This window comes from Nelumbo lutea, chromosome 8 (assembly GCF_056320005.1).
Source record: "Nelumbo lutea isolate HS-2025 chromosome 8, American lotus-T2T, whole genome shotgun sequence".
Taxonomy (NCBI): Eukaryota; Viridiplantae; Streptophyta; class Magnoliopsida; order Proteales; family Nelumbonaceae; genus Nelumbo; species Nelumbo lutea.
This window is the reverse complement of record NC_142691.1, coordinates 7,915,526-7,937,309: the sequence shown is the minus strand read 5'-3', so window position 1 is coordinate 7,937,309 and position 21,784 is coordinate 7,915,526. Positions and strand designations below refer to the sequence as shown.

The following is a 21,784-nucleotide window of genomic DNA, read 5'->3' as shown; positions in this document are numbered from 1 at the left end:
CCATTAGCTCTCATTTGCCTTGCTAGTCTTGTTTCTTCAGCTTTATGCTGCTTTGTATTTCAGCTTGTTTATCTCCCACTTATTAAAATTTTTAATTAGCAAGGATTTATCTCAGGCTGTAATCAGATTGGATTCAGCTACATCTGCATCCGATCCAATTATTAAACCTTTGGATCCAAACCCAATAATAGTTAAAAATTTTTATTTTTAACCAGACTTAAATTTTAATTGGATTGGATGGGGTTATATTCACATCTGATCTGATTATTAATTGGATGCAAGTTCTAAGTTCTAACATCCAAATCCGGGATAATCTCTGACTTTCAAAGTCCATTGACAGCCCTAGGCTTATCTTCTTTTCATGACTAACAAATGCATTTCTTGATTGTTACTAATAAACATAAAAATCATTCCAGAGTCATTTATAATAAAAAGGAAAAAAAACTGAGGACAGGAAAGTGCAGAAGCCCTCAGTACTTTTAAGGATGAATCAGGCAATGTATTTAAGTCAAAAGAACTGACGTTTATCTATTCATTTATTTTTAAGAAAGTTGAAAGCAATGGCATGTTATGCATCAAGTGTAACAGCAAAAGGCCCACCAAGAATAAATGCAGGTCTTCTGACATACATTTTCTGATATAATTTATAGGGTTCATGAAATCATATAAGCAAACACAGGCTGATATTATTGTTTGAAACCAACAATCACAGTGGGGAAATATATGCATTGTATAGTTGTTAATTTCACCAGTAGCAGTAAGGGCATTTTGTGGAAAAATGGTCAGACAAGAAATAGCACAGTTATTGAATGCCACCACCAGGATTTTAACAATAAACATTGATAAATTAAAACTAGTGCAGAATAACTAGAGAAACCACTCTAAATTTCAATAATATACCTCAATTGTGAAATTCCATAGAAAAGTACCAATTGATAATTATTGCTGGATCCTCATGGAACTTCTGAAACTGTAAAGTTGTCCCAAGAACAAAGTATGAACCACTAAACCAATCATTGCTGGATCATCATGGAACTTTTGAAACTGTGAAGTTGTCCCAAGAACCAAGTATGAGCCACTAAATCATGTTTATCAAGAATTGGAGATATTAGTCAGACATTCTCAAAACAGAGTATAATCATAGTAGGTGTGAAAGATACATTTAAAGCAAAAAGCAAAAGATTCCCATATAAGTGCAATTGGTTTGCTCATTATCCAAGTGACAATGTGACTTGTCATTGATGCTGTTTTCAACCAAACATGAGAAACCACATGCACAGCAATGCAACATTCAAGCTCCCAGACACCAAATAGTAGTGGAATTTTACACTTATCTCCTAGCAAATAAGCATAAACGCTAAATTCATGTTAACCAGAAGTTGCAGAATATCACATAGTTGGAAAAGTCCATGTCCAAAGTCATATAATCACAAAGGAACAGATGCAAAGACGAAGAGATTCTCACTCAAGTTGCCTGGCTGGCTTATCGTCTATGTGACGATTGCCATTGTTGATACTGTTACCAACCAAATGATGAAGAAGTACACCTGCTGCCACGCTAACATTCAAACTCTCAACAGCCAAAAAGGACTGGAATTCTTCACCAGAGTATCTCTGGTCTATCTCTTCAGTTTTCTCATCAATATCAACTCTACCTGCAGATATATCCATGGGAATATTTCCGGGGATTTTAATTAGTTCAGTACAAGATCTCTCTACCAGAGGCCTCAACCCAGTGCCTTCGCTTCCCAGCACAAGAATTGTGGGTCCACCAGGCAATACCTCATTCAAAGGAACAGCCCTTGAAGAAACAGAGCCTCCAAGTACCCGCCATCCATTTTCAGCAGACAATGTCAAGAACTGCATCATATTCTTGCAAGACCGCAACTCCATCAATTCAAGTGAGCCAGCACTTGCTTTGCTTACTACTCCACTCAGTGGAGCTGAATTCTTTGCACACAACACCACCCCTGCAGCTCCAAAGAAATATGTGGAGCGAATAATGGCACCTAAATTTTGGGGGTCTGTAACCTCATCCAATGCAACCCAAAGAGGACCATTCTCCCCCTCATCGGGAACAGATTCCAGCTCCTTAATGCCTACCATCTCCAGTGGGGAAGCATCTAAGACCAAACCCTGATGTGGACGGTTATCCACAGTCATGTTCAGATCATGTTTTGATATTTCTTTTTTGGTCAATCCTATTTTTTCAGCTATTCTCAGAATCTTCTCGACTCCTCTCTTGTCCTTTTTCTTCCTGTTATTGCCACTTAAATCCAAACCTTCTTGGACATACAGTGCATAAAATTCTCTCCTTCCTGCTGATAGCGCTGCTAAAACAGGACCCACTCCATATACTCCTTCGCCGGTCATCTTTGGTGTGCTTGATGCAGTAGCCTCTTTCCATGTCTTTTTACCCCAACTTTCCTGTTTGTTCCACCTACGAACCTTAGGGTCTTCATATTCAGCATCTATATCAGTAATTCTCTTGTACCTACTTTTAATTTTATCCCATCTTGGATCATTAACAATATCAGCATCTTCCTCTCCTGCTTCCTCATCTTCATTCCTTTCCATAGAACTACTTCCACGGTTTCCCATCATGCCCGCCGTTCTATTTTTACTATCCCAACTCATAAGAGTAGTCTTTCCACCATTTTTCAATAAAAAGTTGTTCGCTGGTTCTTCCCATGAAGAGCGATTACTTTTCCCCGTCAGCACTTTCTCTGACCTTTGAGCTTCCTTATTCTTGTAAGTTGCTATCCAAGGAAGGGTTTTCCTAGCTCTTAGTTCGTTGTTACCTTCCAGGGCATCCCGAGAAGACCTGCTTGAGAAATTTCTGTTACATATTGAACTGACATTTTTCAAAGCGTTGTTTGGATGAAACCCATTTGAAAAACATCTGGGTCTAACTTTTCGGCTCTGTTCTGGGGTTTCCTGACCAAACAGCGTCAAGGAATCTTTGGGTTTTCTCACTACATGGAGAGTTTCGAGGGTTTTCTGACTAACCCCATCCGAGAGACTTCCTAATCCTACTCCTCTGAGCCCTTCTAAGGGCTTTGCATTGAACCCGTCGGAGAAAAATTGAGCCTTGGGGCTATAAGAAGGTATAAAGCACTTGGGTGGCAGAGAGACCCTAAATACAGACGGAAATGCCTGGCTCTTTGTGAAACTACAGTACATTATCCCAACTAAAAGATGGACCTTATAGTTCTTCCCACCAAGAGACTACACAAACTTGAAACAAGGCCTCAGATAGGATAAATGGAAGATCTTTGTTCACAAATATATTGCTTCCTCTTCACTCTCCACTTCTCCAGCTTTCCCACCAAATAAACGACACGAGAAATGGAGACAATCTCCGTCGCTCACTCATCACTCCGCCTCACGGGAAGAAGAATTCAAGAGGAGACCATCATTTAAAATGACGAAAATACCCTTAATAGCCGCATTTAGGCGATTTAACTTTGGCTGCTGGTGGCCAACAGCGTATGCTGTTGAGAACGTTTCTAGAATGGACACGTTCACCAATTTACGCCCATATCTATGTTGTTTATGATTAAAAAGTAAGATGCAATTACTAATTTACCGATTCTACGATAACGTGGCAATACTCTGTTGATCCAACAGCCAAAGTTTTCCCTAGGCAATAGTGATTTTTTCCCAAGTGTACAATATAAAGGATACATTGGTCATTTCGCGAAAGTCTATCTTTCGAGAAAGAGAAGAAATTCCACCTCCCCAAACCAGGGGCTTCCCGTTGTTATTCCGCAGCACCTTTCCGTTCCTTACAATTCCCAATATCCTCCGGTTCTCTTCTCGCCCAGGACTAGGGTTCTCTGTTCTCCTTCCGACGAATAAATATCGAGAGAACCTGAAAGTTTTTTGCTTGTTATCCCGATCCGATGGGAACCCCGGAGACATCTAGAGAGCCTTGCCCGGACCGAATCCTGGACGACATCGGCGGTGCTTTCGGCATGGGCGCTGTCGGTGGCTCGGCCTTCCATTTCTTGAAAGGCATCTATAACTCTCCAAAAGGCGAGCGCTTAGTTGGTGGTTCTCAAGCGGTTCGCATGAACGCTCCCCGTGTCGGCGGCAGTTTCGCCGTCTGGGGTGGTCTCTTCTCCGTCTTTGACTGCTCAATGGTCTATATCCGCCAGAAAGAAGACCCGTGGAACTCGATCTTCGCCGGTGCCGCCACTGGTGGGTTCCTCCAGATGCGTCAGGGTTTGGGTGCGGCTTCGAGGTCGGCGTTGTTCGGCGGTGTATTGCTTGCTTTGATCGAAGGCGCTGGGATCATGCTTAATAAGGTCCTCAGTGCTCCTCAGAATTTTCCTCCAATGATAGAGGATCCATTGCCGAATATGGCTGGTGCCCCTGGATATCCAATGGTGCAGTTGCCGAGTGTCCCGGCGTCGCTAAATACTTCATCTGAGGGGTCCTCCTCCTCCTCTTCTTCTTCTTCTTGGTTTGGGGGGTTATTCGGTGGTAGTAACAAGCAGGAGAAGGGGCCTAGCAGTGGTGGTGGAAGCAAGACGGAGGTCTTGGAAAGTTTTGATACGCCGAGCACACCCATTCCATCCTTTGAGTACAAGTGAGACTGATCATGGGGATTCTTTAGTGGTAAGAGAGATTTTGTTGTTTGTTTTTTTGAGTTATGATTTTGAGCTGGCGCTCTTGTTAGCGTGAATTTTTATAGTAAGAGTTGTAAAGAAGGCATGGTATAGTTCATCATTTGTGCTACTAACTGCGTTACTGTTACTTGGTTCCTTATGAAAGTGGGCACAATAAAAATCAACTCTTTTTTTCTTGTGTTTTTCTTTAGATTGATTGATAATGGTTCTTGTTTGGAGCTGTGGATCATATATTAAGAACTTGAGGAAAGGTAATTAATTGTTATTTGTTAAGAGTAATTAAAATTAGGGATGTAAGATGAGAAGATCAAAGAATAGGAAGCTTTTGAACATGCAAGGTCAAGAAATGTTTGTCATGTCCATGAGGTGGGATGTCTTTACCCTACCCTGTCCGAGGGATGCAGTCACAAAACCGAGCCTGCTTGGGTTGGAATGATCACTTTGGATTAAAGTGGTTAGAGTGGGTTTGGATTGTGTTGGAAGATGGACATGCTTGGCTAAATGGAACGTTTATTGATTGGAGTTGGCCTATTTGAATCCTTTGTAAGATTATAATATTAAATGAAGGCTGGGAGCTGGGTACATGAACAGATTGGGTCAAGAGTTGATGTGTTAGAGATTTTTCTTCCCCAAGGGATCACCGCGATGGGAAGATATGGCTTTTTGAAGATCTTGTCAATGTTCATACATGTAAAAGGGATGTGGGAATGGCGATTACTTCTAGAGGGTAGTACATTGGTCTGGTCAAACTGGTATATGTCCTTGATGGTAGCAACAAGTTTGTAAGAAATTTAGAACGTTAAGAGTTTCAGAAGAGTTTTTATGTTATAAAACCATCACTAGATAATTACTTAATTTATTATTGTTATGTTATTGGTGTTTCTTCCTTGGAAAATGAAGAAACAGATTTTGTAAGTGGCACATTTAATATTTTTTGAGAAGGTAAATGGTATGTATTGTATTATATGAGTGTATTGCGTCTGGGGACACAGGTGACAGGACTCCTGCATTGGGCATGGGTCCCCCCCAATCCACTGAACTCATGTTATGAGGAATCGACTAGGTAGCATCGATTTTCCATCCAACGATGCTTCAAATATTGGACATGTTATGGGGATGCCAGGCTTTACTTGGTTCTGTATTACCAGTAGGTTTCCAATCAATGATAAACAGAGTACATTGCTGATGGTTTACTCAATGAGACCATGCTTGCTAGTATGTATTAAGTATTAATATTATTCCTATAATCATTAATGTAAATGGAAAAAACTAGCTTCAAAGTTAAAACATAATTATGGGCTTGCAATTAATTTGAATAAATTGTATGATTCTTATGGCAAGGGGTAAGGAAATATTAAAAGCATATTCATCTTTTGATATTTTTTATTGTGCTCTATATGTTTGACTATTAATGATCTTTAGATTAGTTTGATGCAAGAATAGATGCCAGTACATGGATAGATGAATGTAACAGGTTGGAAGGATTCCAGGGTCTTGAGCCTTTCATAATTGTGTGACACTTAAAGGACCTCATTTTTTCCTGCAGAAATCCTCTTTATTGATTGTCTTTCTAATATTTTATATATGCCAATTTGTTCATTAACTACTTCTTAGCTATCTCGTTTTAGGTTCAACTGTCCTGTAGAAATTCCTTGGAAATGCTGTTGAACAAAAGAAAACGCAATAAGCATGTTTGCAATACCCATTAAAAATACCAATATTAGGAGCACATTTTACAAAAAAAAAAAATATTAGGACACGCTTTTCCCGAATAAATTTTGCATATACTGCCCATCTCTTAAAGAATTCCACATTTTCCACCTTCACTCCCTCCAACTTCTGTTGACATTCATTAATGATAGTTAGTATTGAATTTTCTCTAAAGGAACTGGATTGAAACCCACTCCAGCTTGTAACTATATTGCGCGGGCAAAAGGGCATGCCACAAATAGATGGTATTCCATTTCCTCCATTCCACACACCTCACATTCTTTCTCCTTCCTTGGTTTCCTTCTCCATAACTTATCTTTGGTTAGTAATCCCCACCCATACACAATTTTCATAGGAACAAGTATTATTCTAATGTTTACATTAATCTTCCAAATCTCTCTCCATACATCAGCAAAAGGCGAGCTCTGTCCCTGACTCCCTGTCTCCTTGAGCTTTTATAAGCTGATTCCTCTTTGTATTGTCCCCCTACTTCTTGCTTCCACATTAGTTGGTCACTATTTTGCACTTGACTAGGTAACACACTTAGGATTGCTTCACTTTCTTCCCCTTCAAACCATTTATCCACCAACTCTCTATTCCAAAGGCCTTGGTCTGTTAACAAGTCTTTCGCTTTTATTCTTGGCTTTTGTAGTTTCTCCTCTGCTTTCCCTTTGGTTATGCCGTATGCCTTCTCTTTGGGTATGCCGTATGCCATCTAGTAACAATGGTACCCATGGCTCTTCAAATAGCCATGCATCTTTGATCTTCCCCATCTCTTATCTTCCAAATGAGGTTATCTTTCAGCTTCTCCTTAACTTTCAAGATATGCCTCCACCATAGAGAGTGATTTGAGGCCAGTTTGGCATCATACCACATTGCGTTCTACAAATGTTTTGCCTGTATGGCTCAGGTCCACAGCGCTTCCTTCTCATTCATTAATCTCCAAAACTGTTTAAATAGTAAGGCTTGATTCCATTCCTTCATAGACTTCAGTCCTAAACCAGCCTCTTCCTTAAGGACGGGTTTTTTGGGTAAAAGACCTGTCTTCATTTGTTAAACAGGCAGCACTTGGGCTACTGCTTGCACCAAGGTCGTTCGGCCCTCTTGTGACAGCAATCTTGCTTGCCACGCTTCCACCCGACTTTGAATTCTTCAGAGGATTTCCTTGTATGCTTCTATTCTTTTCTTCCCCACCACGGTCTTTCTCCCAAATACTTATTATTAAAACTCATCTAATTGAGACTTATAAAAGCCCACATTGCTCTCTGTTGCCTCCTTGGAACGTTGTTATTAAACAATATTACTGATTTTTGATAGTTAATAAACTGTCCGGACACCGCGGCAAATTGTTTTAAAACTGTTTTGAGCCTCTTCAGTTGGTTCATCATCTGCAAATAACAAGTGAGATATGGGTGGTGCTCTACGTGCAATTTTCACTCCTTGGCTTTTTTTTTTTTTTGGTTGCTTCTCATCCAACCTGCAGTCCAATAATAAATAAGTATGGTGATATTGGATTACCTTGGTGTAGGCCTCACTTTGTAGTAAACCCTTCTGTCTTGCCATTAACAATTAAGAAGGAGCTTGTCGTGAGACAGTGTTGTATCAGCTCCTGCAAGTTGGATGAGAAGCCCATCTGCTCCATTGTTTCAGTAGATACCCCCATCCCATTCAATCATATGCCTCAGACATGTCCTGTTTAATAGCTAACCAGCCCTACTCCCTCTTCTGTTGCCTCATTGTGTGAATGACTTCACCGGCTAGGATTACATTATCTGCTATCAAGCGTCCCTTAATAAAGCCTAAGTTGATCTCTTCTCTCTACTTCCTTTTTTTGGGGTATGAGCATAGCATTTGCAATTACATCATATTTTTCGATTGACAAGACCCCCCCCTTCAACTAGTGCTATGTATTTTTATTCTTTTTAATATAAAAGATTTTTATTAAAAATAAAGAAAAATGACATCCTCTTCCTTCTTCTTCCTCCTTATCCCTCTCTTAAGGAGGCTTGCGCCTCTTATGTTCTGAGTTACACTTCATGCCTCTAGGTAGTAGAATGCCTTGTGTCATGCTTACACGTTTTAAAACATTGTTCTGTATTGTTTCATTTCCTGCACTGCTTGACCATCATATGAAAAAATCTGGTGTTGCGGTCTCCATCTTTCATCAACAGTTGGCATGACTTCATCCGTGTCTGCTCCTCACGTATCGGCCACTCTTCCGTCTGTTGCTCTGTTTGCTTCTGCTCTTCGGTACACTGTTGACTTTGTGGTTGCTGAAGCTGCCTCTCCAGTTGCATCTGCAAGTTTTGATTCCTCCGTGTAGTGACAGAAAAGAGTCTTTATTCCACCTCTTCAGGTTGTCTTTCTCTTTCACCTTCCGAAGTTTAGAAACCACCACATAAGCTGCATGACCATTCAGAAAAAAAAAAAGACCATTCATGTTAGCTTTCCAATTTTGTTAAATAATATGTTCATTATCTTCCTTTTCTGCCCACAAGTGTTGAAAGAGAAATGATTATTTTTTAATTATTTTCTTGTAGGTGAAACAGGTGGTCTGAACCTGCAACTGAAAGGTGCCACACTTTTGTTTTTTTGAATAACTCCCACCATTTCCCATTGCCCTACGCCTTATTTAATCACTCTTGACATGCCCCACCCAGCTTGTTTATTGGACCAGTAAATTTTGGACCTATAAATCCTAAGTCCATTAAGCCTCTTCCCATCTTGAAATCATGTAGATTTTTGGAAGTTTTTGAGCTATTGCTTTGACTGTACCCCTCGTACTCCTCGCACCCCACCAGGTCATTAAAAACCCCCATTTTTAGCCACGGTAGGTTTCTATTATTACCTGGTAACCTAAGGTTTTCCCAAAACGCCTTCCTATTTTTCTTAGCAGCTGATCCACGCCACTGTAGGTTCCTGTTATTCTAGTTCCGTTCTTTTTTTTTTCCTTGTAAAATTTAATAAGATGATTGGATCTATTTCCAAAGACGGTGATGGTTACATCTTTTTTTAGAACAAGTCTTGTGGTTAATGCGTTTTATGTACTTGTGACAGGGAGCAATACTTTTGAATGTGATGTGATGGATACCATATTTCTTTCCCATTCCTTCAATGCCACGAAGGAATGAACCACAAGGCATATGCACAGCCCATTTGTTGTTTGTCGACCCTGGCCACCAAACGCTGTTATATAGTTCTGTCCTTTTGTTGGCTCCCACAACAAGCAACCTTGGTGTGCTCAAGACCTCAAATGTTTGCCTAATGCTATTACTGCTTATATGCAGAGGAAAACTAGCACTAATTACAGCGAGATTGACATTTACCCTTGAGTGCAAATACAAATTCGTTTAATGCAAAACCTAGGTGCACGAATCCTGTTTCAGCATTCAATTCGATCAAGAGACATATATTCTATTGAAATCCTTATTACTTGTTTCAAGATTCAACTACTGTCAATGTTGCCTTACAACCTTCCTTAAGCGCTCATATAACAACTCCTGCTTGCATCAAATCATTTCTTAGTGGTCCAATGGGTAATTGTCTATTTATTGGTAGCACATATCTTCTTTTTGTCTCTTATCAGGGCTACTCCTGGATTATCGATAATACACTTTGTTTATGCACAGTATACGCTGAAGGTGAAAAGTCTGTCCATCTTCAATGTCTTTTGAGATGTTTCTATTTTCGAAAATGTTCCTCCTTTCTTTCTATGTTGGTGTTTGATACCATGGCGAGTTGAAGTTCAATGTTTGTATTTGATTTTATCATTGGAAACTGTGAGTATAGTGTTTTATATATAGTTTTGCACTTAACTTTTTATGGTTAAGATTTTGCACATAACTCAATGCGCAATAGTTTATTATGGTTTTTAGTGTTAGGCACTACCAAAGTGAAAACTGAAAACTGAAAACGCCCCTATTGAAAAACAATGACAAAAACATGTTTCCCATCCACATGCGCATAACCCAAAAGTAGGGGGTGGTACGAATGTTTGAATTTTGGATCTACCACTCTACCAGCCAAATATAAATGGAAATGCAAGAGGCTACTACGATCACAAACACCACAACGGGTCCAGCGAATCACAACGCATGGAAGTCTTAAAATGTAGTGCACAATCTTATATTTTGTATTATTTAAGTTTTATTTTAAGGTTTCTCCCAATACAAAGTGTTCATTTACTATTCCGCTGATGTGGTGTTTAATGGTGCATAATGGTGTTTAGCTTGTCAATAAACACTAAAAAACGTTTATCAACCACTTTTTCTTGATTTTAAAGAACAGTTTATTTAATAAATGCAAGCCAAACTAGACATCTCAAGTTATGACATCCATGGGTTGTTTAACCGGTGGTATTGCAAAGGGTGTCATTCCACACACAAAATACGGAACTGGCTTTGATGAAAGAGTACAACTCAGATCTGGTTTGTAGGTGATCCGATATCATTCACACCCCTACCTTGAGATCACATGGGTGCCCCACAGCACATCCTAACTATGTATTGGGAATCTCCTAAAGATAAGTATGAGAGATGGTCTCAATGCATGCTGAGATATGCATGTGGAGTGCCCATTCTGTGGGGCGTTGATGTGATTTCCCTTAGAGTAAGTAGGGAAAATGTTCTCAATGCATGCTGAGATGTGTATGTGAGGTGCCTATCCTGTGGGACACTGATGTGGTCTCCCTTAGAATTGACACATGGGCACCCCACAGAGCATGCTCTACAGCCCGTCCCAATTGTGTATTGGGAACATCTAATGATAAATAGGAAAATGTTGTCAATACATGCTGAGATGTGCATGTGAGGCACCCATCCTGTGATTGTATATATTTATTCAGAATTCTTGTTAAAAAAGGGTTCGACTATGATATGGAAAAGATATGATACCTGAAAAACGTCCCACCAAAATTTATGGGTTGGTTTTAATTGGTGAAAACTCTTCTAATAGATACCATGTCTTTCCCGTATCATGGATTTTAAAGAAAGAAATGTTCAATTAATTAGGCTAATTTTCCTCAGTTTTCTAATAAACCTCACCCAGTGACGATGTATCATTGCATCTAGTTATTCAGCAGTGAACAAACTAAGAAGAATTAAGAAACCTCCTCTACTAGTTGGGTGTGGATCAGCTACCCATAAATTCTTCCCTGGTCCCAACAAGCCACTGTGGTCGCATATTGAAAACATCTCCCTTGTCGTTCATGATGAGATATAACCAACCGCTGCAATGGTTACTTGGGACACTTTCCGGACTCCCCACAGTACACCACGGGCATGCATTTAGAGATTAATAAATACATCCCTTGATTCAGATTTATGAGGAAATATTCCTAATACAAGGTGGGGTAGTGCCTTGTGGATAGACATATGTGGGTGAGAGATCCAGAGTGCTATCAGTCGATCGCAGACATCACTAATAACGGCAACAGCTCTCTAGCAATCTTACATTAATCAACCAACTTTGGAAGTGGACCAAGTGATGGCCTCTACACTTTACCAGCGATAGAACACGGAAAAGTACATACCAAAATAGTTGGCGGTCTAGTCGTAGGACGTAAAGTGGTGGCTGGGTCTGGGTCTGGGTCTGGGAAACATGGAGAGAGAGAGAAGAGAGAAACAGATAAAATGAATATACTATATCTAGCCTGTAGAACCGGATGTCGTGGTAGTTCAGTTAACAACTTCTACGTGTTGCATGCTTAAAACAAAACGCATAGATGTAGATGTAGTTCAGTTAACAACTTCTAACAATCCTGCATAGAGATCTAGAGAGAGAGAGAGAGAGGTAAATGCCAGCCGGCCACGTGGTGCCAAGTTTATTGTGTTTCCTATAAAAGAGCTTCTTCTCCATTTCTGTCTCTCAGTACTGACTGTATCTTCATTAGAGAAGGAAGAGCGAGAGACAAGTATGAAACGTGAAGCTTCTCTTGGGGTGGATGAGAGTGGAGATGCCTCCGGAGTGGTTTCTCAATCACGCTTTGATGGATGCACCCGAGATGTTAGAAAGGACGATGATGGGAGGCCCTGCAGAACTGGTTCTCTCTCTCTCTCTCTCTCTCTCTCTCTCGTTATTAATCTGTATCATAGAATTATTTCATTCTGCACCTGCATCTCATTTAATTTCCATCATCTTCGGATCTATTTGAAATACACCATCATAAGCCACAATACGTAAATAATGGCCCCTACTCAATAACCTGGAGCTCTGGTTTCACATGTAAAGATCATTTCTGTGTACAGATTTGATCTGCATGTAGTGTCATTCATGGGCTCTCCACGGTGTGGTCTCTCCTCCGTGGATATGTTGGAGTGTATCACTCATGCATGGGAAAGACAACGGAAGTTGGCTTTGAGGACGCGAGTCCGGATTTGTTGGAGTGTAGTTGGACCAGGCTCCGATTGGGTAGCTTGAAAATAAGAAACTCAGTATTTCAAACCCAGGCCCAGCCTGTGGACTGAAAATCCAAGTCCAGGCTCAGGCTGGGATCATCCAAGTTGGGATTAGCTGCACTTGATGGCTGTATAACCAATAATAACGCCCCCATTATCAACCACTCCGCTCTCATTTCTCAATTCTCAATTCTCAATTCTCATGCATGACTAACGTGGTGCTTTGTGTGGAAGTAAAAAAAAAAAAAAAAGGAACAAATAAAGAAATCCACCTCAATTTATATGGAGCTGTACCCAACAATAACAACAATCAACAGAAAGCACAATATATGTCTAAAAGCCATTTTAAAAAGTAATAGCGCAAAGGTTGAATAGGAAGAGAATTTAGTAAGAACAACTTGCTATAAAATAAAAATTTTTGCAAAGGTTTTGGTTCTATTCATATCATCTGTTTGAAAAAGTGATTTGTTACAAATTGAAGGGTTAAAAGAGTTGGGGACAGACCAAAAAAAGACTTATTAAATGAAAGTAATAAGTCTATACTCATATAGATAGGATAGGACAAGGCTTAAATGATGATGATGATTTTTGTGTAGACTCTATAGTTGTGAACATAAATATAAATTTAGAAAAGCCCATATCAGAAATTTTTATTGAATCTATTTATCTATTTCCTCTATAATACATGTATGACATTTGTTATAATCACAACTCATAACTCATCTACCTAATTAATTAAGTCGGGTTCTTGGATTGTAGAAGAGTAAAACAATCTCATTACTAATTTAGATCAAATAACAGGTACTGTATGGACAGCTACTGCACATATAATAACGGCAGTCATAGGTTCTGGTGTCCTCTCATTGGCTTGGGCTGTTGCGCAGCTTGGATGGATTGCCGGGCCGGCAACCCTTATCGTCTTCTCCTTGATTACATTGTACACCTCCTATCTCTTGGCAGATTGTTACAGGTCTCCAGATCCAGTCTTGGGGAAGAGAAATTACACTTATATGGAATCTGTGAGAAGCAATTTAGGTATGTAATCGTGTAATTAATTTGTAATGCTGCACAGTCACTACTGATCACACTACTTACTAGAATTGAACCAGTATCACTACCAACATTGCATTGCCAGTTGCCACCAACCATCCTCCCCACATCTGGTCTGGGCAATAGAAAGGAAAAAGAGTAGAAAGGAGATGATTCCCATTTCCACTATCCTATTCTTACTACTATCTGAATTGACGATTTACTGTCAGGTGGAACAATGCACTTGATTTGTGGAATTGTACAATATGTCTACCTTGTTGGCACTGCAATCGGCTACACAATCACTGGATCAATAAGCATTGCGTAAGCTTCCCTCTCAACTTACTCTTGAATAGAACAAAGGGAATTAATAAAAAAAGCTTATTAGGAAATGAGATACAATGGCTCTCTCCCTCTCCCTGTGTCGTGCATAAGAATTACTATAGTTGATTTAATCCAAAAGCTTAAACCATGCATTAGGTTGTGGGGAAATCCTGAATAAGCCATGCACATTGAACATGCATGTTGTATCGGCGGTATGTTTTATATTGCTTACGCTAAAAGAGCTAATGGTGTGCATTTTTCATTGTAATCAGGGCCATATACAAGTCCAATTGTTTCCACAAAAGAGGTCACGACGCTCCGTGTTTGATCTCCACTAATCCGTTCTTGATCACATTCGGGATCGTTCAGATAATTCTGTCCCAGATTCCAAACTTTCACAAGCTGTCATGGCTCTCGACACTTGCAGCAGTTATGTCTTTTGGCTACGCAGCAATTGGAATTGCACTTAGCATGGTGAAGGTCATCTCAGGTCAGCCCCTCGTGCATCCTCACAATTCCATGGTTACAAGCATATATGTATATGTATATGTATATATACATAGATATAATTAATTCATGACTTCTTAACTCCATTGCCATAAAACCTCAATACATGAACAAGTTCCTCTAATTTTGATTAAGAGTGGAGGACTTGTATTAATTGACATATACACCAATTGCAGTAGATATATATGCTTTTTTTACTTGAATAATAACAATTATAATTGTTGGGGATTTGAACAGGAAAAATAGGGAAATCCTCTCTGACGGGAGTGGAAATTGGGGTGGATGTAAGTGAAGCTCAGAAAGTATGGAGGATATTCAAAGCACTTGGAGACATAGCATTTGCTTACGTATATTCAGTCATTCTGCTGGAGATCCAAGTAAGATAAATTTGTGATAAACATCGATCGATCCTTAAAAGGGAGGGGCCACTGTAGGTTTATGTTGGCCGGTTTGAAGTTTGAACAGCTAGGCCTAGGCCAATATTCAATTTGGCTTTACCTGAAGTGAAGTCGCCCCAATAAGCTATATAGGCAATAGTGAATGAACAAAGTGATCATTAATATTTCATCAATATATCGTAGTAGGTATGGTTGATCTGCAGTAGTACGTAGCATATATATATACATATATATATGTATATATTACTGGTACTGAGTAAATTGAATGTGATTATTAATTGTGTTCTCCCAGGACACGCTGAGATCTACTCCAGCAGAGAACAAGGTGATGAAGAAGGCTACCATGATAAGCGTGTCGATAACAACTGTGTTTTACATGCTGTGTGGTTGCATGGGCTACGCTGCTTTCGGGAACGATGCACCAGGGAATATGTTAACAGGCTTCGGATTCTACGAGCCCTACTGGTTGATTGACCTAGCAAATATGTTCATCGTGGTGCACCTAGTGGGTGCATTTCAGGTTCTTAATTACTTTCAACTTTCATCTCGTAGTACGTAGTAGCTAGGATATATATATATATATGTAATGTCTGTGGAGCAGGTGTTTGGGCAGCCATTTTTCGCGGCAGTTGAAGCATGGGCCGGCAGGCGGTGGCCGAATTCCAAGTTGATAACTGGAGAGTACCAAGTATCGAGGAAATACATGCGCTATAGCATGAATATGTTCCGGCTAATCTGGAGGAGTTTATTTGTGATATTGGTGACGGTGGTTGCCATGTTGATGCCCTTCTTCAATGAGATTGTTGGACTCCTAGGAGCCATAGGGTACTGGCCGCTGTCTGTCTACTTCCCTGTGGAGATGTACATTTCTCAAAAGAAGATTGCAAGATTTACGTCCCTGTGGGTAGCGCTCCAGCTACTCAACCTTGGCTGCCTGCTTATTACCCTGGCCGCAATCTGTGGCTCTATCCAAGGGATTATCGAGGACCTCCGTGTTTATAAGCCCTTCAACTCCAAACAATAGCACAACCACGCACCTTCTGGCTTCTTCAGGCACTAGCTTTTTTTTTATTTATTGTCATTTGTCTCTGTGTGTAGGAGATTATTTAATTAGGGTGCTATCTAGCTAGTTTTTGTTTTTCATTTTCCACACTAGTTTTGTCTGCTGACGCTTTTTTTTTTTTCAAGTTCTAAGTGCTCCATTGCCTCCATCCCTTAGGTATGGTTAATTTGGTTTATGGCCTTATGGGGGACCGGAGGGGGCAATTTAGGTTATTAGTAGCACTGAGGATTTCAGTTTTGGCAAGGTTATCCAATTTGGTGGAGGACTGACTAGTGGGCCGGGTGCTTTTATTTGAAGAACCAAATGCCATTCAGATTAGCTTCCATCCATATATGCTTCTTCATCAAAACTTCCGCGCGCAGACTCTACAACCTACAATTCTTTTGCACATTCACACCATTTTTCAGTATTCACCTGCCCAATCTTGTATTCTTGTGAGTAAAGAGGCCTTCCTGGTATGGTCAAGAGAGTCGACGTTGGGATTTAACAAATTTAGTAATAATTTTATTTTATTTTTTATGTTTATGATGATGATGATGAATAGGTATATAATTACTATTGGCAAGTAGAAAACAGAAAGAAAGAGATACATATAAATCACACAAACAACAAATAGATATTTACATGGTTTGCTTGGCTTATAGCTTACCACGAAAATCCACCATGAGTTCACAGGCTCTCACCAAAACACCGACTGGTTTCCAATACACCCAAAGTTCCAACTCTTGCCCTCTTACTTGACCTCCACAATATAAGATGTATTCATTTGTAACATACAAAGGCTATTTATATTTATAACGAGAAACCCACCCTAAACTGGGTTGGCCCTTTCAAACTGCTAAGAACTGGATCTCGCCAGTCCCAGAGATCACTTCGAATATAATTCAAACTCGTGAAATCGTGATACTAAACTACTACAGTCTGCAAGATCATCCCAATACGATCTGTGATTATAACCTACTACGTGACCAATTGACATGCTATTCTACCTAATGGTACATAGGTTCCCTTCATAAACAACTTAAATATTAATTTCCATATCCAAACTAGATATTTGCTCTCATCTATCCATCTTCCGGTTCTACTTGGGATTAAACATGTCTGCATAGCAATCCAATAACCCAACTTGATAAATTAGCAAGAATATTTTTGGCTGTTTCTTCCTAATAAGTCCTGAAAGTTTAGAAGAGAAATATTTCACGCAGAACCGCAAAGCTGAGAAACTTGAATCACCACTCACTAGTAGTTTTCTATTCTAAAAAAAGAAAAAGAAAAAAAAAAAAAACGAATCATGTATATGAATTTATATTTCAGCTTAAAGATGATAACACTTTAAGCTTCGAGTGCAAAACATTTAAGCTTATAGAGCTAAAAATAAATTCATTCTGCATGCAAAAATAAAAAATGGTATTCTCAGAGCCGGTATAAAAACCTTTAACCAATCCAATTTGAATATGAATGAATGCAACAAACAAAACACACAAGTACCACAAATCTCATAGTTGGTATTAAACAAAGCTCTTCACAGTGGCAATTGCTAGGGTTTGAACCGAGTGGTATTAAGGTTTTGGACTGAGAGTGGAACCAAGATTGCCAAACAAAAAATGACACCCTTGGCAAAAAGTTTCTTGCATCTACAAATTGGGCTAATTGGTCCGTCTGCAAAACTTTACAAGATCGTATTCATACCGAGATGTGAAATCCATGTGCATTCAATTAGTAAGAAAAATATTCCAGTCTCCGCATCCTGAGGTTGGCACATTGGTAGATAACATCTATGGTGCAGGGTGATCAGAGACAGTTATTATCTGCCATTTGCTTGGTGCTTTTGTTTTCTTTGTTCTACCTATCGTAGCTGCTTTTCTTTTAATTTTCTTTCTATCCAGTCAAAGAAAAGGGTAGAAGTGTAAACTTATTAGGGTCACTCATGGCGGTTTACCAGGACAACAGGGCATCTAATCAGACAGAAGTTTTCCAACATATACGGAGTCAACGTAACATCCTGTCTCAATGCCTCTATCTCTTAATAGTCCTAATAATCATAACAGAGATTCTTAAAAGTTGTAACTGAACCTCTGATCTGATTTGGTTGTCAAAACTTTCAGTTAATGAATAATGACTGATGACTCTTCCAGATCCTTTAGATTCCTTAGATTGTTTCACCTGTATTGGTGTTAATTTTTATTCAGAAGAGATGAGTTAACACTGATCAAACTATCTTGACTTTTTAGTGTTTACCCATTAGACATTTCATCTCCCGTTTGTTCACAGTTTTCCTAACTGCACTTCTTCGGAGAAGGAAACTTTAGTCATACCGAAGAAGTTTGGTTGAGCAAGAAATTGTAAAGAAAAATGAAAAGCACAGACTTAATTCCAGTCATGAGATACAACTATTAATTTCCTTTGGGGAACAATTTGCAAATAATAAGGAATAACTGGTAAATCCAAACTAATGGTTCATCCACAGCTTAAACAAACAATATGAAGCATTGCTCTCTGCCAGGCTCCCTCACAGATCATACCTCAGTAGTGTAGTATATAATGGACACTACAATATTAACAAGGGTTTGACTATGATAACAGAACTTCCAATCAACAGGTATCATAAAAGTGGTAACCCATCAGCTGGTATTCGTCAAAATTCATCGTCAGGGGGTGATTGGATAAAGGTCTACTGGTATCATACCTTTCCAGCACCATAGATTTACCTTATTAACAATGTTAATAAATTGGCATATGTCAAGAGATACCTCTCAAGAATGAACTCAGCTGTGTATAGAAGGCTTTGGAGGCCAACATCTAGAGGCCCATCTTAACGAGCAGCCTTGGAGAATTATGCCCCAAAAAGTTAAGTAAACATGACATGACACCTTACTTAAGAAGTTATGCTTCATATAACAATCAACATGAGGTTCCTGACACATTATAAAGACTTAAATGACCACTTACATTCATATCCATAATTTCTAAATTTTCTTTCTAAAATTTCATTCATCTAATGTTTTTTGTAATGAAAGGTGTATTTATTTACAAGCTTCAAATAGCAACACTACAACACTGATTACTCCAAATACAGTGACTTAGGAACACAGAAAACAGAAACACTTCATTTAATGGAATTTTGGATTTCTAAACCTTTCTAAGGTTGTATATAACCTTAATTTTTTCTCTAATAAATGCTGAAGGGTAAAGCCTTCTTTGTAACCATTTCTTGGAATTTATTTTTGCAATCTAAATCATCCTTCAATAAATGCGTGTATTAATGGCTAAACATTTGATCTAAAGACGTGTATATGTGCAGAAGAATCTTAGTTAAGGTATTTCCTTGCATGTTTCAACTTTATTTTCCTTTTTTGTCTGTTTGATGATCAAATCATATAAAAGGTGTCATAGAAGTATGCGTTTATATCAGAAGTTTCTATAGATTTTTATAGCTGTCTCATTTTGGAACTATTTTGGCCAAAACCATGATGCTCCAACCATGGACCGCAAAAGTTGTTTCTCACAGCACTGGCGATCCTTGTACTTTTGCTTTTCAATACATTGAAACGGTCAGAAGCTTTCTGCCAATTACTATGTCCCTGCTTCAACCACAAGTTGTTCTGCATGCCTACAGGAAGCCCCTTCCATTACAGCCAGTTGGAATGCCAGAAATGTAACACCTTAGGGTACAAAAGTATACCGTTGACAATACAGAACTCTGTGTCCCCCTAAAGAGAAGTATGCCTATGGTAGGATGGAAATACCAATGTGAACCTTTTGGTAAATCAAGGGGAGAAAATCCACCATAGTAAGTGAGAAATAGTTCCATTGTACCTGCTTTTCAAAAATAGGAAAGAATGTGGGCTTCTACAGGAACTTTTCACTCTAATGCCTAGATACATATTTACACACAAAATCTGATACATGAAATAGACACAGGACCTCATGCATCAAAATCTAGGACATGTATACAAGAGTTACCCAATATGTAAAATTTGTTAAGATAGAATAATGTTAACTGGTTGTTGACAAGGAATAAATAAACTTAAAGGAGATAAACAGGAAAAATATAAAAACACACCTATACTCTAGAAGTACCCACGTATCTTGTAAGTTCTGGCTTTGATGTCATATGGAGTCAATTCAAGTACACTAAATATGTTAAGATATTCTTGCACTACCATCCAAGGTAAAAGAAAAAAATAAAAAATAAAAAAGTCAGACCTCAATTCTCAACTCGATGGAACTCAGAAAGCCTTAATGGGGTTGGTTCCATGAATCCTGTCTTAGCATTGCACTCTGTGAAAAGCCATCTCATATTATACTTGTACCTCTAAGAAAGGGGGAAAAATGAAACATGTGATTCCTATTCCATCTAATACTACACTGTGAAACAAAATAATAATAATTATATGATAATGCCTTTACAAGAGAAACTTGATCTTATAAACCCATGGAAAACAAAAATTGCTAAACAGATCAACTTAATTGCAACCCTGAGGTGATGTCAAATCAAGAACCTTTAAGATCATGGAAGATTGATACTGTTTAAACATAAAAAGAGAAATAGGTAGAGAATATTTAACAGTGGAGACTCCCAACACTGCTGGATTCTTCTTCCCTAAAAAGATATTAGTAATGGTAATCACATTCAGAATACAGTCATCATCATTAAAGACTTGTCCCAACTATATGGGGTCAGCTACACGAATCCTGTTCTGACATTCTGTTCTATTCAGTGCCACATACATTGTTATCAAAAATGATAATAGTGAGATTTAAAAAAAAAAACAAATATACAAAAAAAGAACAAGAACAATGTATAGATGCAGAGAGAACAGGATGGCATCAAAACACCTGTTCTCTAAGCACTAGGGCCTTGGTGTGATCACTTTTCAGTTGGCATGTTTCTAGACCCCCAATGCAGATACTAAGGTACCAATGCAATGCATTTTCTAGACTACAGGGTATGTACAAATAAATATGTATGTGCATGGCATATCCCAAAAGTCCAGAACAGAAAAAGAGACCAGCGATGAAGAACCTTGTCATGATAATGACAATATGGTCATCAACTATATTAATCGTCCAAGATAAATTTATACACAGCACCAAGAACCATTCAGACCACAAAATTCTCTACAATACTAATAACAATGCAAAAATTATTTAAATGAAATAAAAAATCGTAAACACATATACCACCAAAGCTCAATATTTAACATATTAACATGCTAAAAAATATAACTAATACATGACGTATATTTGAAGATGTATCAATTACTTTGACTAATGTAAATGAAGATGCAGAAATCCAGAAGCCATCCTTTGTTAAGAGAGAACCTTGCCACTTAGCATGTTACACTATAGGGTGGAAAATGGTGCAGATAAGAGTTTGTTGTTTCCAATTGACATCCATAGAGGTATAGAATTGCCCAGTAATATTTGATTTCCTTCAAACCAGTTTTCCTACTGTAATTTAATCCTGCACATTTTTCTTACATGATAGTAGGTTAAGGAAACCCCAAAAAGATGTTACGGCTTCAAGAAATCAAATAGGAACCACTAAGCCAGTTCTCTAAGAGCAGAAAGGAAGGAACCAGGGAGCTAATGCTATGCATAATGGAAAACGAACAATGGAACTGCAATTTCTAACCAATTTCTCAAGCCATGGCTGTAACTATATATCCTAGTGATCTTTTTTTTTTTAAATCACACATTTGTTCCTATATAAATCTCAAT

The 21,784-nt window shown here is 38.7% G+C and overlaps 2 protein-coding genes and 1 pseudogene across 6 annotated transcripts; 2 read left to right on the top strand and 1 right to left on the bottom strand.

Annotated features, from left to right (window-relative positions):
* Positions 1–1,161: 1,161 nt before the first annotated feature.
* On the bottom strand, positions 1,162–3,434 carry LOC148842505 (tRNA/rRNA methyltransferase (SpoU) family protein). The gene has a single exon (XM_088957876.1). The coding sequence runs from the start codon at positions 3,181–3,183 to the stop codon at positions 1,462–1,464; it is 1,722 nt and encodes a 573-aa protein (XP_088814002.1). The 5' UTR covers positions 3,184–3,434; the 3' UTR covers positions 1,162–1,461.
* A 276-nt stretch (positions 3,435–3,710) lies between these two features.
* Positions 3,711–10,185, top strand: LOC148842504 (mitochondrial import inner membrane translocase subunit TIM17-2 pseudogene; annotated as a pseudogene). 3 transcript variants are annotated; one of them, XR_016103282.1, is made up of 2 exons: positions 3,711–4,623; positions 9,931–10,185. The product of XR_016103282.1 is annotated as a mitochondrial import inner membrane translocase subunit TIM17-2 pseudogene, transcript variant X3 (transcript). The 3 variants fall into 3 exon arrangements; XR_016103281.1 differs by lacking the exon at positions 9,931–10,185 and adding an exon at positions 4,826–5,603; XR_016103280.1 differs by lacking the exon at positions 9,931–10,185 and adding an exon at positions 8,885–9,423 and having other exon boundaries at positions 3,712–4,623.
* Positions 10,186–12,231: 2,046 nt separating this feature from the next.
* LOC148842503 (amino acid permease 4-like) lies at positions 12,232–16,608 on the top strand. 2 transcript variants are annotated; one of them, XM_088958918.1, is made up of 7 exons: positions 12,232–12,384; positions 13,541–13,774; positions 13,999–14,092; positions 14,365–14,582; positions 14,837–14,976; positions 15,290–15,502; positions 15,599–16,608. In XM_088958918.1, exons 1-7 carry the CDS (start codon positions 12,258–12,260, stop codon positions 16,019–16,021), a joined length of 1,449 nt encoding a protein of 482 aa, XP_088815044.1. In that variant the 5' UTR covers positions 12,232–12,257; the 3' UTR covers positions 16,022–16,608. The 2 variants fall into 2 exon arrangements, with proteins under 2 accessions (XP_088815044.1, XP_088815043.1); XM_088958917.1 differs by having other exon boundaries at positions 15,290–15,517; positions 15,599–16,607.
* Positions 16,609–21,784: the final 5,176 nt, after the last annotated feature.

Coding starts and splice junctions, on each gene's coding strand:
- LOC148842505 (XM_088957876.1), bottom strand. CDS start 3,183: ATGTACTGTAGTTTCACAAAGAGCCAGGCATTTCCGTCTGTATTTAGG.
- LOC148842503 (XM_088958917.1), top strand. CDS start 12,258: ATGAAACGTGAAGCTTCTCTTGGGGTGGATGAGAGTGGAGATGCCTCC. Junction 13,775..13,998: donor ATCTGTGAGAAGCAATTTAG/GTATGTAATCGT, acceptor ATTTACTGTCAG/GTGGAACAATGCACTTGATT. Junction 14,583..14,836: donor CATGGTGAAGGTCATCTCAG/GTCAGCCCCTCG, acceptor GGATTTGAACAG/GAAAAATAGGGAAATCCTCT.